This window comes from Gopherus evgoodei, chromosome 1 (assembly GCF_007399415.2).
Source record: "Gopherus evgoodei ecotype Sinaloan lineage chromosome 1, rGopEvg1_v1.p, whole genome shotgun sequence".
NCBI classification, from domain to species: Eukaryota; Metazoa; Chordata; order Testudines; family Testudinidae; genus Gopherus; species Gopherus evgoodei.
The window spans coordinates 258,645,056-258,657,863 of NC_044322.1; the positions used below are offsets into that span (position 1 = coordinate 258,645,056).

The 12,808-nt window shown below is 44.7% G+C and overlaps 1 protein-coding gene across 2 annotated transcripts in view; it reads right to left on the reverse strand.

Moving 5' to 3' along the window:
• The window catches only part of CREB3L2 (cAMP responsive element binding protein 3 like 2), a 115,016-nt gene that overhangs the window by 15,810 nt on the left and 86,398 nt on the right, over positions 1 to 12,808 (reverse strand). The window contains exons 3-8 of one of the 2 annotated variants that reach the window (XM_030543893.1): positions 8,957 to 9,123; positions 7,186 to 7,273; positions 5,821 to 5,999; positions 5,132 to 5,278; positions 3,812 to 3,870; positions 1,496 to 1,564 (exon numbers count right to left, since the gene is read on the reverse strand). In XM_030543893.1, the coding sequence (XP_030399753.1) occupies positions 1,496 to 1,564; positions 3,812 to 3,870; positions 5,132 to 5,278; positions 5,821 to 5,999; positions 7,186 to 7,273; positions 8,957 to 9,123 (709 nt within the window). Of the gene's footprint in view, positions 1 to 1,495; positions 1,565 to 3,811; positions 3,871 to 5,131; positions 5,279 to 5,820; positions 6,003 to 7,185; positions 7,274 to 8,956; positions 9,124 to 12,808 lie in introns of both variants that reach the window. The other variant, XM_030543884.1, reaches the window with a different exon arrangement.

Consider the following 12,808-nt stretch of genomic DNA (forward strand, 5'->3'; position numbering starts at 1 on the left):
AGAGCATTAGAAACTTGGGAAAACTTGGAGAGTTTTATTAAAAATAGAGCTTTTTTTCATTAATTAACGAGGCAACCTTGGGCGTGAGGGACAGATGACATGAGCAAGATTTTTATAAAGCCTGCTGTGTCTAACATTGGGGAAGGCTGTGCTTACATGTAAAACTATCTTCCCTGGGGACAAGGGCTACTCAGCAAGAACCTTTTCAGTGGCTTGTTAAGGGGAGCGTAGTCTGTAACTGCCTACTTCCCAGTTCTTGCACCTTCCTCTCAAACAGCTGGTATCAGCCCCCTGTCAGAAACAGATGCTGGATTAGACAGACCTGGTCTGATCTTGTACAGCAATGCCAACATTTTCATGTGTAAGGCAGAGTGGGGAGATAGGCAAAGGAGGAGGGAGAAATGGCTTGGCTCTCTCCAAACAAGCAGCAGATGTCTTTATGCACGAGCAGTGTGTGGGAGACATTCTCCAGCAAATTACAGTGATACGGGGTCTGTCTCCATGAAATTAGAGATTGGATCCGAAGATTAGAAACCACACATGCCACTCAATGAGCAATACATTGGCTGCCAGACAAATAATAGGTCCATTTCTAGGTCCTAGACCTTATCTTTAAAGCTCAGCTATTTCAGTGATCACCACCTCCCTCCACACTTCTATGGACTGTGTAGGTATATATACACAACGCACTCATCTGAGACATATTCAAATGGGACAGGGTATTCTCGAATCTGCCAGCACCAGAGATCAGGTTGAGCTCAGGTCTTATAACTTTTAAATCACAATGCATACGAGGCCGAATCTTTTAAATAAATATCAGTCTTCCTTTTATCTGACATTCCCTTAAGAACTAAACTGTGGAATGGTCTCTGCTGTTTGTCTTTTGAATAAACCACTTGGATTCTAACTGAGCTGAGAGGGGTGAAAAATTGGTTTCCTCTCAAAAGAAACTGCATTGCTAAACTGATATAGATGCTATGGTGATAGGCGCCTTAGAAAGATGTACGGTAGTTATAATGATAAGTAGCAATCCCAGAAGAACTAATTACTAAGGGCTCTAGATCTATGCATCAGGGCTGCACTGTAGCCTTACACTCCAGGTTAGGGCTTCTCCTTTCCAAGGCCTCACGTCTGACCAGTCTTCTACAAGTTGAAGATGTCTTGATGAGATGTCTTTGCTAGTCCATCAGTATCACTCCTAGATCAGTCCAGAAGCTTGCTGAAGAGTGACATGAAGAACTCGCAATTCTTACCAGCCTAGGGAGAGCACCCAGACCTAAGCGTCAAACTCAAGCGCTCTCATATTATATTGAGCACTCAGGCACCATGCCAGTTTTTTTACATATTTTACCTCCCACTTCTTTGTCATTAACCAGATCAGATGGATCCATTTCTCATCAGTCATTGTCCACTGCTCTGGTATTTGATCCCTTCTTTTCCAGATTTCCCACTTTTCATTTTGGAAGCATGTTCCAGTTGTCCTTTCAGATCCTACCTGTTAGTGTTCTCCAGGACTTCCACTTTCTTACGCAGCTCACTATTTTCATTTGAACAGGACTCAACCCTGAGGAAGGCACAAAGAGAGAATAGCAAACTTAAAACCAGGCCTCCATCATACTTCAACAAAGGGGGTAAAGACAGCGTTCTAAGGTCCTTTCTATACTAGGTGAAACCTTTGCAAATCTTTAAGTCTTTGACCTTACAAAATCCTGAAAAAGCCCCTGCAACTGCTACCCCAGGCATTTTACAAGTATTGGAGAGACCTGCTAGTTGTAACGTTTGGGAGGAGTTCTTCGCTTAGGTCCAGCTCATTCAGTATCGACTACAGTTATTTCTTCCTGGAATAGACAGGATGTCCTGATGAGCCTCCCAGTTCCATCCACCATGTAGGGCTCCATGTTTGAAAATTACCCAGACGACTTTCTTTCTGGGAACAGTACTGTGGAACTATCAGTGTTCTAAGGCATGTGGTATATGGACCTGCCACAACAGCTCTGACAAACAGTGCTGGTACACGCATGCACTTCTGTGGCCGAGGTGGCCACAGCCCAGCTCAGGGCAGGCGGTTTGGTGGCACAGTGCCAGGAAGTGACAGGGAGGGGCCCTGTCTACAAGCATGGCAAGAGCCAACAGGTCAGAGCAGGGCCCGCCCTGTGGGATTGGAGCCACTTTGGGGTGAGTGTGGGACAGGCTCACTCTGCAACGCCCCTCCCCTCCCACCAAGGCCTACTACTACCCAGAGGCAAGACTGACAATCTCGACCCCCTTCCGAGGACTTCCTAATCCCCAGAGGCAGGACACAAGACCTCCACATTTCACCCCCAGGGGCACGATTCAACCTCTTGTCCCCCACCTGCTCCCTATTCATTTTAAATGATGCACCGCAACTCTGCTTGAAAGGATGAAACAGACATCCATTTCATGCAAATCACATTTCTGACACTGTGTCCCTCATAGCATAGACACAAACCTGAAAGACCACAGAGCCCATGCATCTCACCCTCACAATGTGAATAAACCATGAGATTTATTTCCAAAGAACATTGGTCACTTCCAAGCTGCCGTTAGAGATTGCCAAAGAGATCACATTGCATCATGTTTGGTAGTGCAAGTAAGGTGAACAGACTCTCAAACAGACAAACCAGAGTCCCATCTCAGTCTCTTAGTAGAGGGGGAAGGTGCACATAGGAGAGCTTTGCCATGTGTTTGGGACTGTGATGGGGTGAATGGGAAAGAGGCTTTCAGGGGTTTGCCCCAGGAGTGCAAGACTTTCAGCAGGAGACAGAAAGAGCCCGGGGAAATTAAGTTGGGGGCTTCACCAAAGGAGGTGCAAGGAGTTTATCAGATGGGAGCCAGGCCCATCTGGCCAAGGGCACAAGGAGAGATGAGGAAAGATTCAGGATACTTGGGAGGGGGACTAATTTGGGGCACAAGTCTCTATAGGAGGATTTGATGATTCTTGCTAAAGCTGACTGCTAACATGCTCCTTCTCCACTTCCTCTCTCAACTCCTCCTTTACACCTATTCCTACCTCTGCCCCCACCATTTCAGGAAAAAGAATTTATTCATTCGGAGCCCAACTTCACCTGGACACTGCCTGCCGAGCGAACCATGAAAATCATGCTATGTAGCCACATCGCATACCAAATACTGAAACACAGCCATGGACATATATTAATTTGTCTTAGCTTATTTAAAATCCAACTAACTAGATCTGTTAGCATGGTACTAGGACTTGGCCTGGGCCCTTTTTGCGTTAGCTCATTCACAAAATAGTTGGAGGAAGGTAGCAGGTGTAAAATGAAGGTTCTGTATAAAAGTAGCTAGGCAGCTGGACAACAGGAAGGGGATCACAGCAGGCTGCTGGTTTTGGGGCTGGGAAGGGGAGATCATGTATTATATTGAAACTTGGCCAATATCCTGGCTTCAAGATATTCATTTGAGGCACAAGGATATCCTCAACAAAAGCAGGGCTTTTCAGGTAAGGCAGAACAGCAGATCACTCTAGGTTCCTGTGACAAACCAACTTCAGAAAGCAGGAACCAGTGTTTTCAATGCTATATTAACATCAGAAGACCGACTACAAAGTACCAAGTGTTGACACAGTAATATTTGCCTAACATTAACCATAAATATACGATCTTTAGAACCCCAAAACACCCCTTTCCTCTTTCCTGCAGATAAATTCTGCCTGTAGCCACCACTAGATGGCAACTGAAACACATTCTGCAGGAAACACTCACTGTATCAACCCTTCCATCTCAGCAACTGTGTCACTGGTTCATTTGAAAGGGGAGGAAGGCTGGCTTACTTCTTTTCAAGGCTGTCCATGTATTCTTTCTTCTTTCTCCTACTTTCCTGGGCAGAGATCTAAGAGGAACGGGAAAACACCACACAAAACATCTTTATAGCAAAAGGAAGCCATAAGTAAATCAATAAACAGATTTAAAACATTGGCATTATTAAATCCAAGTCTTTTTGCCACTCTTTATTTTTCTCCCCTTGGCAATCAGCTCTAGAATTTCCTTGCCAAATCCCCATCCTAATGCAAATACAGTCTTAACAAAAGCAGTAAAGTCACTCCTCTGCTCTAATTCTCTTGACCTTTTACACTACATCAACACTCAGACTTCTCTTAGGGTATGTCTTGACTACCCGCCGGATCAGCGGGCAGCGATCATTTCAATGGGGATCGATTTATCGTGTCTCATCTAAATGCGAAAAATTGACCCCCGAGCGCTCTCCCGTCGACTCCTGTACTTCAGCTCGGCGAGAGGAGCAGGCAGAGTCGACGGGGGAGCAGCAGCAGTTCACTCACCGCAGTGAAGACACCACGGTAAGTTGATCTCAGTATGTCGACTTCAGCTACATTATTCACATAGCTGAAGTTGCGTCACTTAGATTGATCCTCCCACCCCCAGCATGGACCAGGGCTTAGAGAAAAATTCAGGGGCAGGAATGGGACAGGGGTGTACAAATACACCAGGCTTCATTTTTAACGCTGGATAACTAATACAAGCCCTGTGCACCTGCACCTGCAAAATACCTGAGGATGTGCAAGATCTGTGCAAGGATAATTTAGATGGTCAGGTTGGAAAACTTGCCCTTCTAGCCAGCCATTTCCCTTGCTGCAGGAAAAACACAGCACTTTGGAGATTTCAGAGTGTCTTGGCATAAAATAACTAATTTAAGGCCCTGGAATTGTACTGAAGAGTATGGCACTCTGATGCACAGAGGATTAGAAACATGAAACTGGTGGGCAGAAATCTCTTTCACCAGGTATAGGGGGAAAAGAGGCCTTGTCTAGACAAGCTAAAAAAGGTGTGGCTTTCTTTAAATGGAATTAGTGGACATGATTTCATACACCACTAGCACCTAGTATAGGCATAAATTAGTATCTTTACAATCTTGTTAGCTTTAATTGCTACTCAGATGAGCAAAATAAGTACCTGGACAGAGAGATATGTACTGACTAGATGGGCAATGTAAATGGTACATAGCAGTGGATAGAAGGAAGAGTATCTCTATTAAAAAGTACAACAGTATTATGGACCTTTTTGTAGAAATGTTCTAGCCTTTTCATATGAGACATATGAGGGGACCATTCAGCAGAGCTGCAGCTTAAAATTACCTTGTTCTTTATTTTCCTGCGGATTTTCTTCAGTGCTTTTTCCTCTGCCTTTGTCAGGGGCAGTTTCGTAGGAATAGGGTACCCTTCAGCTATCAACGTCCTCTTCTCTTCCTCCGTCAAGATCAATGGACCAGTCCCCTGCAGCTTCTGCATGTACCAAAGGGATGAGGGGAGGGGAGAAGCAAAGAAAACAGGAAATGCACCCATATTAGTGGATCCTAGCACAGTTGTGCTGTAAGGCATTGGCCCCAGAAAATCTAATGCCAGCACTGGTGACCCCATTAAAATGGGGTTGTGACCCACTTTGGGGTCCCGGCCCACAATTTGAGAACGGACCAATGATGAGTACTTATGAAAATCCCATCCTAGAGTTGATCACCTGCTGCCTAAAGACAAAGCAGCAAGACATCCACTATGATGCAGGTGATTGCATGGGTCATTAATCTATCAGAGCAGAGTAGTAGCTGCCAGAAGGTATAAAGGAAAAGCTTGTTACATAAAACATATCTTTTCACTTCAGACTCCAGCTCCAGATAATCAGCGGGGAAGCCAAAGCCCAACTCCTTGATTTGGAGTTTCAGCCAAAGTCTGGGAGGCTCCCCAAAAGGAACAACAAACTGGCAGTACAGAAAAAGTAAAACACAAGGTAACAATAAAAAAAATTGGGGAAAAAAGTCACCATGACTTACATGTGGTGCTGTCAGGAGAGGCGAATTGGAGAGTGCTGAAGCCATGCGCGATGTCACTTTAGCTGTGGCTTGTAGTTGGACCGGGCTTGAAGGCGGGAGGGACCTGGTTGGGCTTTGCCCTCCCTCAGAGTCACTGCCATGGCTGCTGGGAGGGGTTGGAGGCAGGTGTAGTGGATCCACTGCTGATGGGATGGAAGAAACAAAAACAGAAGGTGTTTATCCTAATGAGAGAGCAATTGGAAGCTCCAGGAGAACCAACAAATAAAAGTAGCTTTAAAACTAGAGGCAAGTTTGCACTGAGAACAACTTGTTCTGAAGGCCCTGGAGTGAGAAAGATTCTCAAGGGGAGACTTGTAAATGTGCAGCTGCCCCAGCCTTCCAGCTGTACAGCACTTAATTAAGGGTTTGAAATGAAGTGACCTTTCCCAATGGCTCACCCCTCTAAGGAGCAGGGTTAAAAGACCCTGCTGATAGATGGTACTAGGTCTGGGGATTTCTACTTCCTCCCCAAATGCACTGTGGTACAAAGTACACTCCTCCAATATGTGATATCCCCTTCACTCGTGAAGCAGTATTAATGGAGACAACATCCAGCCAGTGCTTAAACTCTGCTAAGTCAGCAAAATATCCACCATCTCTTATTACTAATTCAATTCTAACTTCACTGTGTGTTAACAACAACTATTTGTTCTTTGTTTCCAGTGGCATGCACAACAGGCACTGTATGAACTGGGAGGAAAGAGCCAGCCACTGCCCTGAAGAGCTGACAGTCTAACAGCAGATTGTTTGGAGGGTTTAGTAGTTTAATGCTATTGGAAGGCATCAAACAGATAGCCCTCATCACTGAAATGTTTTATTCATCCAGAGTAGTACAGCACAGGTAACAGCAATATAAACATGTCCCACACAGTGCCAGCCACACTGTCAGAAGACAAGGCACTGGGCTAGATGGGCCATTGGTCTGACCCAGTATGGCTCTTCTTGTGTTCTTAAGATACAAAGTAGGAAGAGTCCGTTTCTGCTATGCTCTCCATAATTCCAAACACCTCAGTCAAGTCCCCTTAAGTTTGCCTCTTTTCCAGGTTAAGTAATCCTAGGTCTCAAGGATTCTAGTTCTATCCAGTAATTCTGCAATCAGTAATACATTACAGATGGAAGGGATTGTTTTCTTTATGAAATTTTTTTTTTAAAGTGGGTCAAAGAGGCTGGTTTCTTTAGCAGCCTGAATCAAATCCCTAGGAGACAGCAGCCTTGGTCTGGAGATTAGCAAAGACAGCTAGAAAGCCAAATAGTTCAACAGAGCACACTATGATGATTCTGCATTCTGGCTATCAGTCCAGCATCTTGGATTGGTAATTAACAAACCTTCCTTAGAAGACAGGTTCAGAAACTGATCTACTTCATGTGGCTCCAATTTAATCTCTGGAAGAACCTTCTGGCTCAACGGTTTCATCTACAGAAGGAATTAAAAAAATAAAATTTGAGTATAAGGAAACAAGTAAACTTTCTCCGTAAGTGACTAGACCTCTTTCCAAGATTTTTTTTTTTTTTACTGCTTCTCTAGCTTCTTAACCTTAGACCATTATCCTGAAAAACTGATGCTGGGGCTTCTCTTACTGATATAATTAGTTAAATAAGAGATTACTTCTCAGGATGACATTTCAGACCGACAGGTAATGTGCACTGCACTCAAATTACTTCTCTTGGAAACAGAGCTGGCACTAGTATTTGCTGGACCAACATGCAAAGGCTTTGAGCAGGTTTCTGCAGAAAGAGTAGTATTCTTTTCGGTGAGAGGAGGGTTTGGCACTATTGAGAGGACGTCAGGAGAGTTACCATCTGGAAGGGGCTTCAGGGTTCTTGCCAGTACAAGCTGGGATATTAGGCCTAAGTTCATTTTACAAAGTGAAGAAGGAACAGGCAAAGAAAGTTATAGGCCAGAACTGGAAAAGGACACTGAGAAAGATGGAGCCCCCACAGCTGAGCACAGGGCTAGAGTCAGACCTGCTGAGTGAGTGAGTCATGGTCATTGGAGTAGCCAGTACAGCCAGAATCCTACTGTGCAACTTTTTGGCCCAAAGCAAAAGTAAAACAAACCAAACAAACAAACCAAACAAACAAACGTTTTAAGAGTAACACATGGTCCTAGGGCCTGCTTGTGATATTGTGACATCTCAACTAGAGTAGTGGCACATGCTGGAGACTATGAGTTCACACTCAAACTACAAGATGGTTATGACAGTCTTAAATCTTTCAGCTTCCTGTGAAGTGACTTAATTTGCACATGAGTACTTCTGATATGCAACCGAGCAATGAAAGTCAGGTTGTGAACATAGCCTGCCCACGCTGCAGCTGGAATGACATCACCCTGATGGATTGGACACCCTCCACCACCACAGGGACGAGAAGGGAGGAGCTGAAAGAATAGGCCTTTAAAGCAGAGTTCTGTCTAATCAATAATTCTTGTATCTTATTTTCATTGACTGAAGCACATTCAAATTAAGCCCTGGTGAATGTTCTTTGGCTGTTGAACCTGTGGTCACAAACATATCAGATATGCTCCTTACTGGGCCTGCTGGGCTGGAGGCAGTAGCAGCAGTCCAAAGTGTTGTAAAAGCTGAATACATTAAAAACCCATGTAAGCGGCACAGCTGACCTTACAGTGGTGTGGAAGTTCTCATTACAAGCGCTGGCCACCCCACACAGGTGTTCTCATTTGGGTTAAGGTGAGTTTGAACAGCCTTGAGGCAAAATCGTTGTGGATAACGGAAGATGTGCATCTTGCCACAGATTCCACGGAGTTAACTGGTTAGCAATTCTAAGTGGGACTGATTCCTCAGATACTAAATGTTCTAGAGATGTGTGAATCCCAGGCTTTGACCCTGTCCAGAAGAGGCTGTAAGTATAGAAAAGCAAATGATGCAGCCAGCAGCTAATAGTACCAGAGGCTGAATTATACAGACACATCATTTTAAAAATGAGCACTCACAATATTGTTGGAGACGAGCAAACAAGAGACATATTGCATGTCTGGAATTCTTAAACCTTCACACCAGAAAGACTACACTGCAGTGCAAAGCTTTATGGGAACCTGCATCTATCTGGACAGGCAGGAGAATAGAAAATATGCAAGTACCATGGCATCAGATTGCAGCTGGGGTTCTTCGCCTTCCAGGGGTACAGGTGTGATGGTGAGACTGACAGAGGGGGTAAGGCCTGGCGCCTCACACAGCACAGGTTCAGTTTTTATTGTTGCTGAAGTCAATTCTGCACCCAGACACCATTCCTCATTCTCCAGGTCAGCTGGTGGGGAAAGAAAGTGAACAGCACACATTTAGATCAGAGATAAAACATAAAAACAAAATCAAAAATGAAATCAGCTCCACCTTGTCCCTGACAAAAAAAACCCAGAAAAGGCGGCATGTAGCTCATTGTTATTAACAGAACCCCATACCTATTTTCAACTTATTGTTCCATGCAGACAACTGAGTCATTTCATAACTGTAACCTAACCTTAGCCCTAGGATATGGGAATAAGTGATGAGATGAGAGAGAGGGTAATCACCACCGTATATTGCTGAAGGCTGCTAACATATGGCGGAACAAGACTAAACAAGCCATCAGATAAAGCAGCCCAAGAGTAGCATTCTACACAGGCTAATGTCAGTTTTGATCCTTCTCAGTGCCTGCATCTGGGCAGCCTTTTGCTCACTCTTGTGCTTGTTGTCATTACACAACTGCAGAGACTGAATGACACTTTTAGGAACCAAGAGGCTTTTGCGCTTCCAAAATTAAATTTCTCCCCCTCAGTGTTTTATTTAATTACAATAAAAGGAGATAATGGCTTTAATGATTTCATAGGAGTATTGGTGACATCGTGATTATCTCAGCTTCCTCTCCAGAGCAGCTGGAAGTCACAGCATAAGACGTGCACTTTGACTGGCAGCAATTACATGTACATCATGTGTTGGCAGAGCTATAACAATGCCCAGATTATGGAAAGCTCAGCCATCAAGGGAAACTCAATGGTATTCAACTGGCCAAGCTGGATTCTTTGCACTGAGGGCCAGGATTTGGTGGGGGTGGCAGTATCTCTACAGACTTTCCAGTAACACACTGGTCAATGCATGTGGTGAATCAGAGCACTTGAGGAGAGAGCCATGCTCTGCTTGCCTTGGTCTAAAGGACAGGTTAGCCTGCTCTAAAGTCAAGAGGGTAAGGGTGATAAGTCAGGAGGATTCCCACTTTTAACACAAGCCCATCAAGAGCCCAAAACAACCGCGCTATTACCACCACATCTATCTATGAATTCTGATCATTGCATCCTGCCCAAAGAAGTTACCACTGTTGTTCAGTTGTGTAAGCTATTCATCCCCCCCTTTGCCATGTTTTTGGTTCAGAGTGGCTGTGTTTCAGTGGTGGGAAAGCTGGGTAGTATGGATATCTATCCAAGCAAAGGATTTTGCTCTTTCTGCTGCTTCCCTATCCTGACTACACACACACACACACACACACACACACACACACACACCAGGAAAAGCAAAAAGCCTTTGAATGCCTATATATTGATGCACCATGGAAGCTCAGTTTGTAATGGACTGTTTTATAGCTAGGGCCCTACCAAATTCATGGCCATGGAAAACGCGTCATGGACCATGAAATCTGGTCTTTTGTGTGCTTTTACTTTATATTATACAGATTTTATGGGGGAGTCCAACATTTCTCAAATTGGGGGTCCTGACCCAAAAGGGAGTTGCAGGGTTAGGGAGTTGCAGTATAACCATCCTTACTTCTGCACTGCTGCCTTCAGAACTGGGTAGCCGGAAAGTGGCGGCTGCTGACTCAGGGCCCAGCTCTGCAGGCAGCAACGCAGAAGTAAGGGTGGAAATACCGTACCAGGCCATCCTTACTTCTGCGCTGCTGCTGGCGGTGGCTCTGCCTTCAGAGCTGGGCTCTAGCCAGCAGCCACTGCTCTCCAGCTGCCCAGCTCTGAAGGCAGCGCTGCTGCCAGCAGCAGCTCAGGATTAAGGGTAGCAGTACCACAATCCACCCTACAATAACTTTTTGTGACTCCTCCCTCCCACCCACAACTTCTTTTTGGGTCAGGGCACCTACAATTACAACACTTTAAAATTTCAGATTTAAATAGCTGAAATCATGAAAATTGACTAAAATGGACTGTGAATTTGGTAGGGCTCAGTTGATAGCATGCCACTCACAAGTACTGCCAAGGCAGTATCACTCCACTTGGGACTGAAACACAGCCTTTCTGAGCTAGAATCATGCAATACAACAGTGACAAACAGCTTATACAGCTGAACTGCAATGGGTCACTTGCTGGTGGATTCTCTGCAGCCTGAGGTCTTCAAACCACAATCTGAAGACTTCAATAACTCAGGCATAGGTTAGGGGTTTGTTATAGAAGTGGATGGGTAGAGTTCTGTGGCCTGCTTTGTGCAGGGGGTCGGACTAGATGATCACATTGGTCCCTTCTGACCCTAGAATCTATGAATCTATAACTGGGGGGGGGGATGGGGGAGGGGAATATTGACACATTACAGCCTATATGATTTTATAAAAATATACTAATGATTGAATATAATGTAACTGAAATATGCTTTATGCAAAAGGTCTCTTGTAAGGTATCATTACAAAGCTTATAATCTACTGAATGTGATCATCCTATTTGTATAAATGTAACACTCTTGTATCAAACCAGAAATATGAAATATAACTCTAAGGGCCTATTGTAATTATGCAAAGCGTGGGCCACTAATGGGCAGGCAGGCCTTCCTGTAAGTCAGGCTGGGAGGAATGAAGGCTTGAAGTCTTGCAGTGACATGTGATCATGTCACCTAAATTGGAATCCATCTGGAAACTGGAATCTAGTGTCTTTCCATTGAGAAGAAGAGGGTGGGAACCCACAGAGGGACAAAAGGATTCCCGCCTTATGCAAAGGATATATAAAGGGGTGGAACAGAACTTAGGGTATGTCTATACTACCTGCCAGATCGGCGGGCAGTGTTCAGTGCATCAGGGATCGATTTAGCATGTCTCGTCTGGATGCGATAAATCGATCCCCAAATCAATGCCTGTACTCCACCTCGACAGGAGGAGTAAGCGTAGTCGACAGGGGAGCCACGGTGGTCAACTTGCCGCCGTGAGGACGGCCAGGTAAGTCGAACTAAGATACTTCAACTTCAGCTACATTAACAGCATAGCTGAAGTTGTTTATCTTAGTTCGAACCCCCCCGCTAGTGTAGCCCAGGCCAAAGGGAGGAGAGGAGCCAGAATGAAGAATACCTTAGCTACCACCTGAGCTGGAACAAGAGCTGTACCAGGGGAAAGAATTGTGCCCAGGCCTGGAAGGTGTCCAGTTTGAGTAAAAAACTTGCTGAAGCATCTCTGAGGATGAGATTATCTGTATTCAGTTTGATTAGAAATAGATTTGCACACTTCATTTTATTTTGCTTGGTGACTTACTTTGTTCTGTCTGTTACTACTCGGAACCACTTAAATCCTACTTTCTGTATTTGATAAAATCACTTTTTACTTATTAATTAACTCAGCATGTATTAATACCTGAGGGAGCAAACAACTCTGCATCTCTCTATCAGTGTTATAGAGGGCAAACAACTTATGAGTTTACCCTGTATAAGCATTATACAGGGTAAAACAGATTTATTTGGGTTTAGACGCCATTGGGAGTTGGGCAGCCGAGTGTTAAAGACAAGCACACTTCTGTGAGCTGCTTTCAGGTAAACCTGCAGCTTTGGGGCAAGTAATTCAGACCCTGGGTCTTTGTTGGAGCAGACAGAAGTATCTGGCTCAGCAAGACAGGGTGCTGGAGTCCTGGGCTGGCAAGGAAAACAGGAGCAGAGGTAGTCTTGGCACATCAGTTGGCAGCTCCCAGGTGGGTTTCTGTGATCCAACCCGTAACAAATATATTTAGGCAGAACAAAGTTATTGGAGTTCAGACGCAAATGTG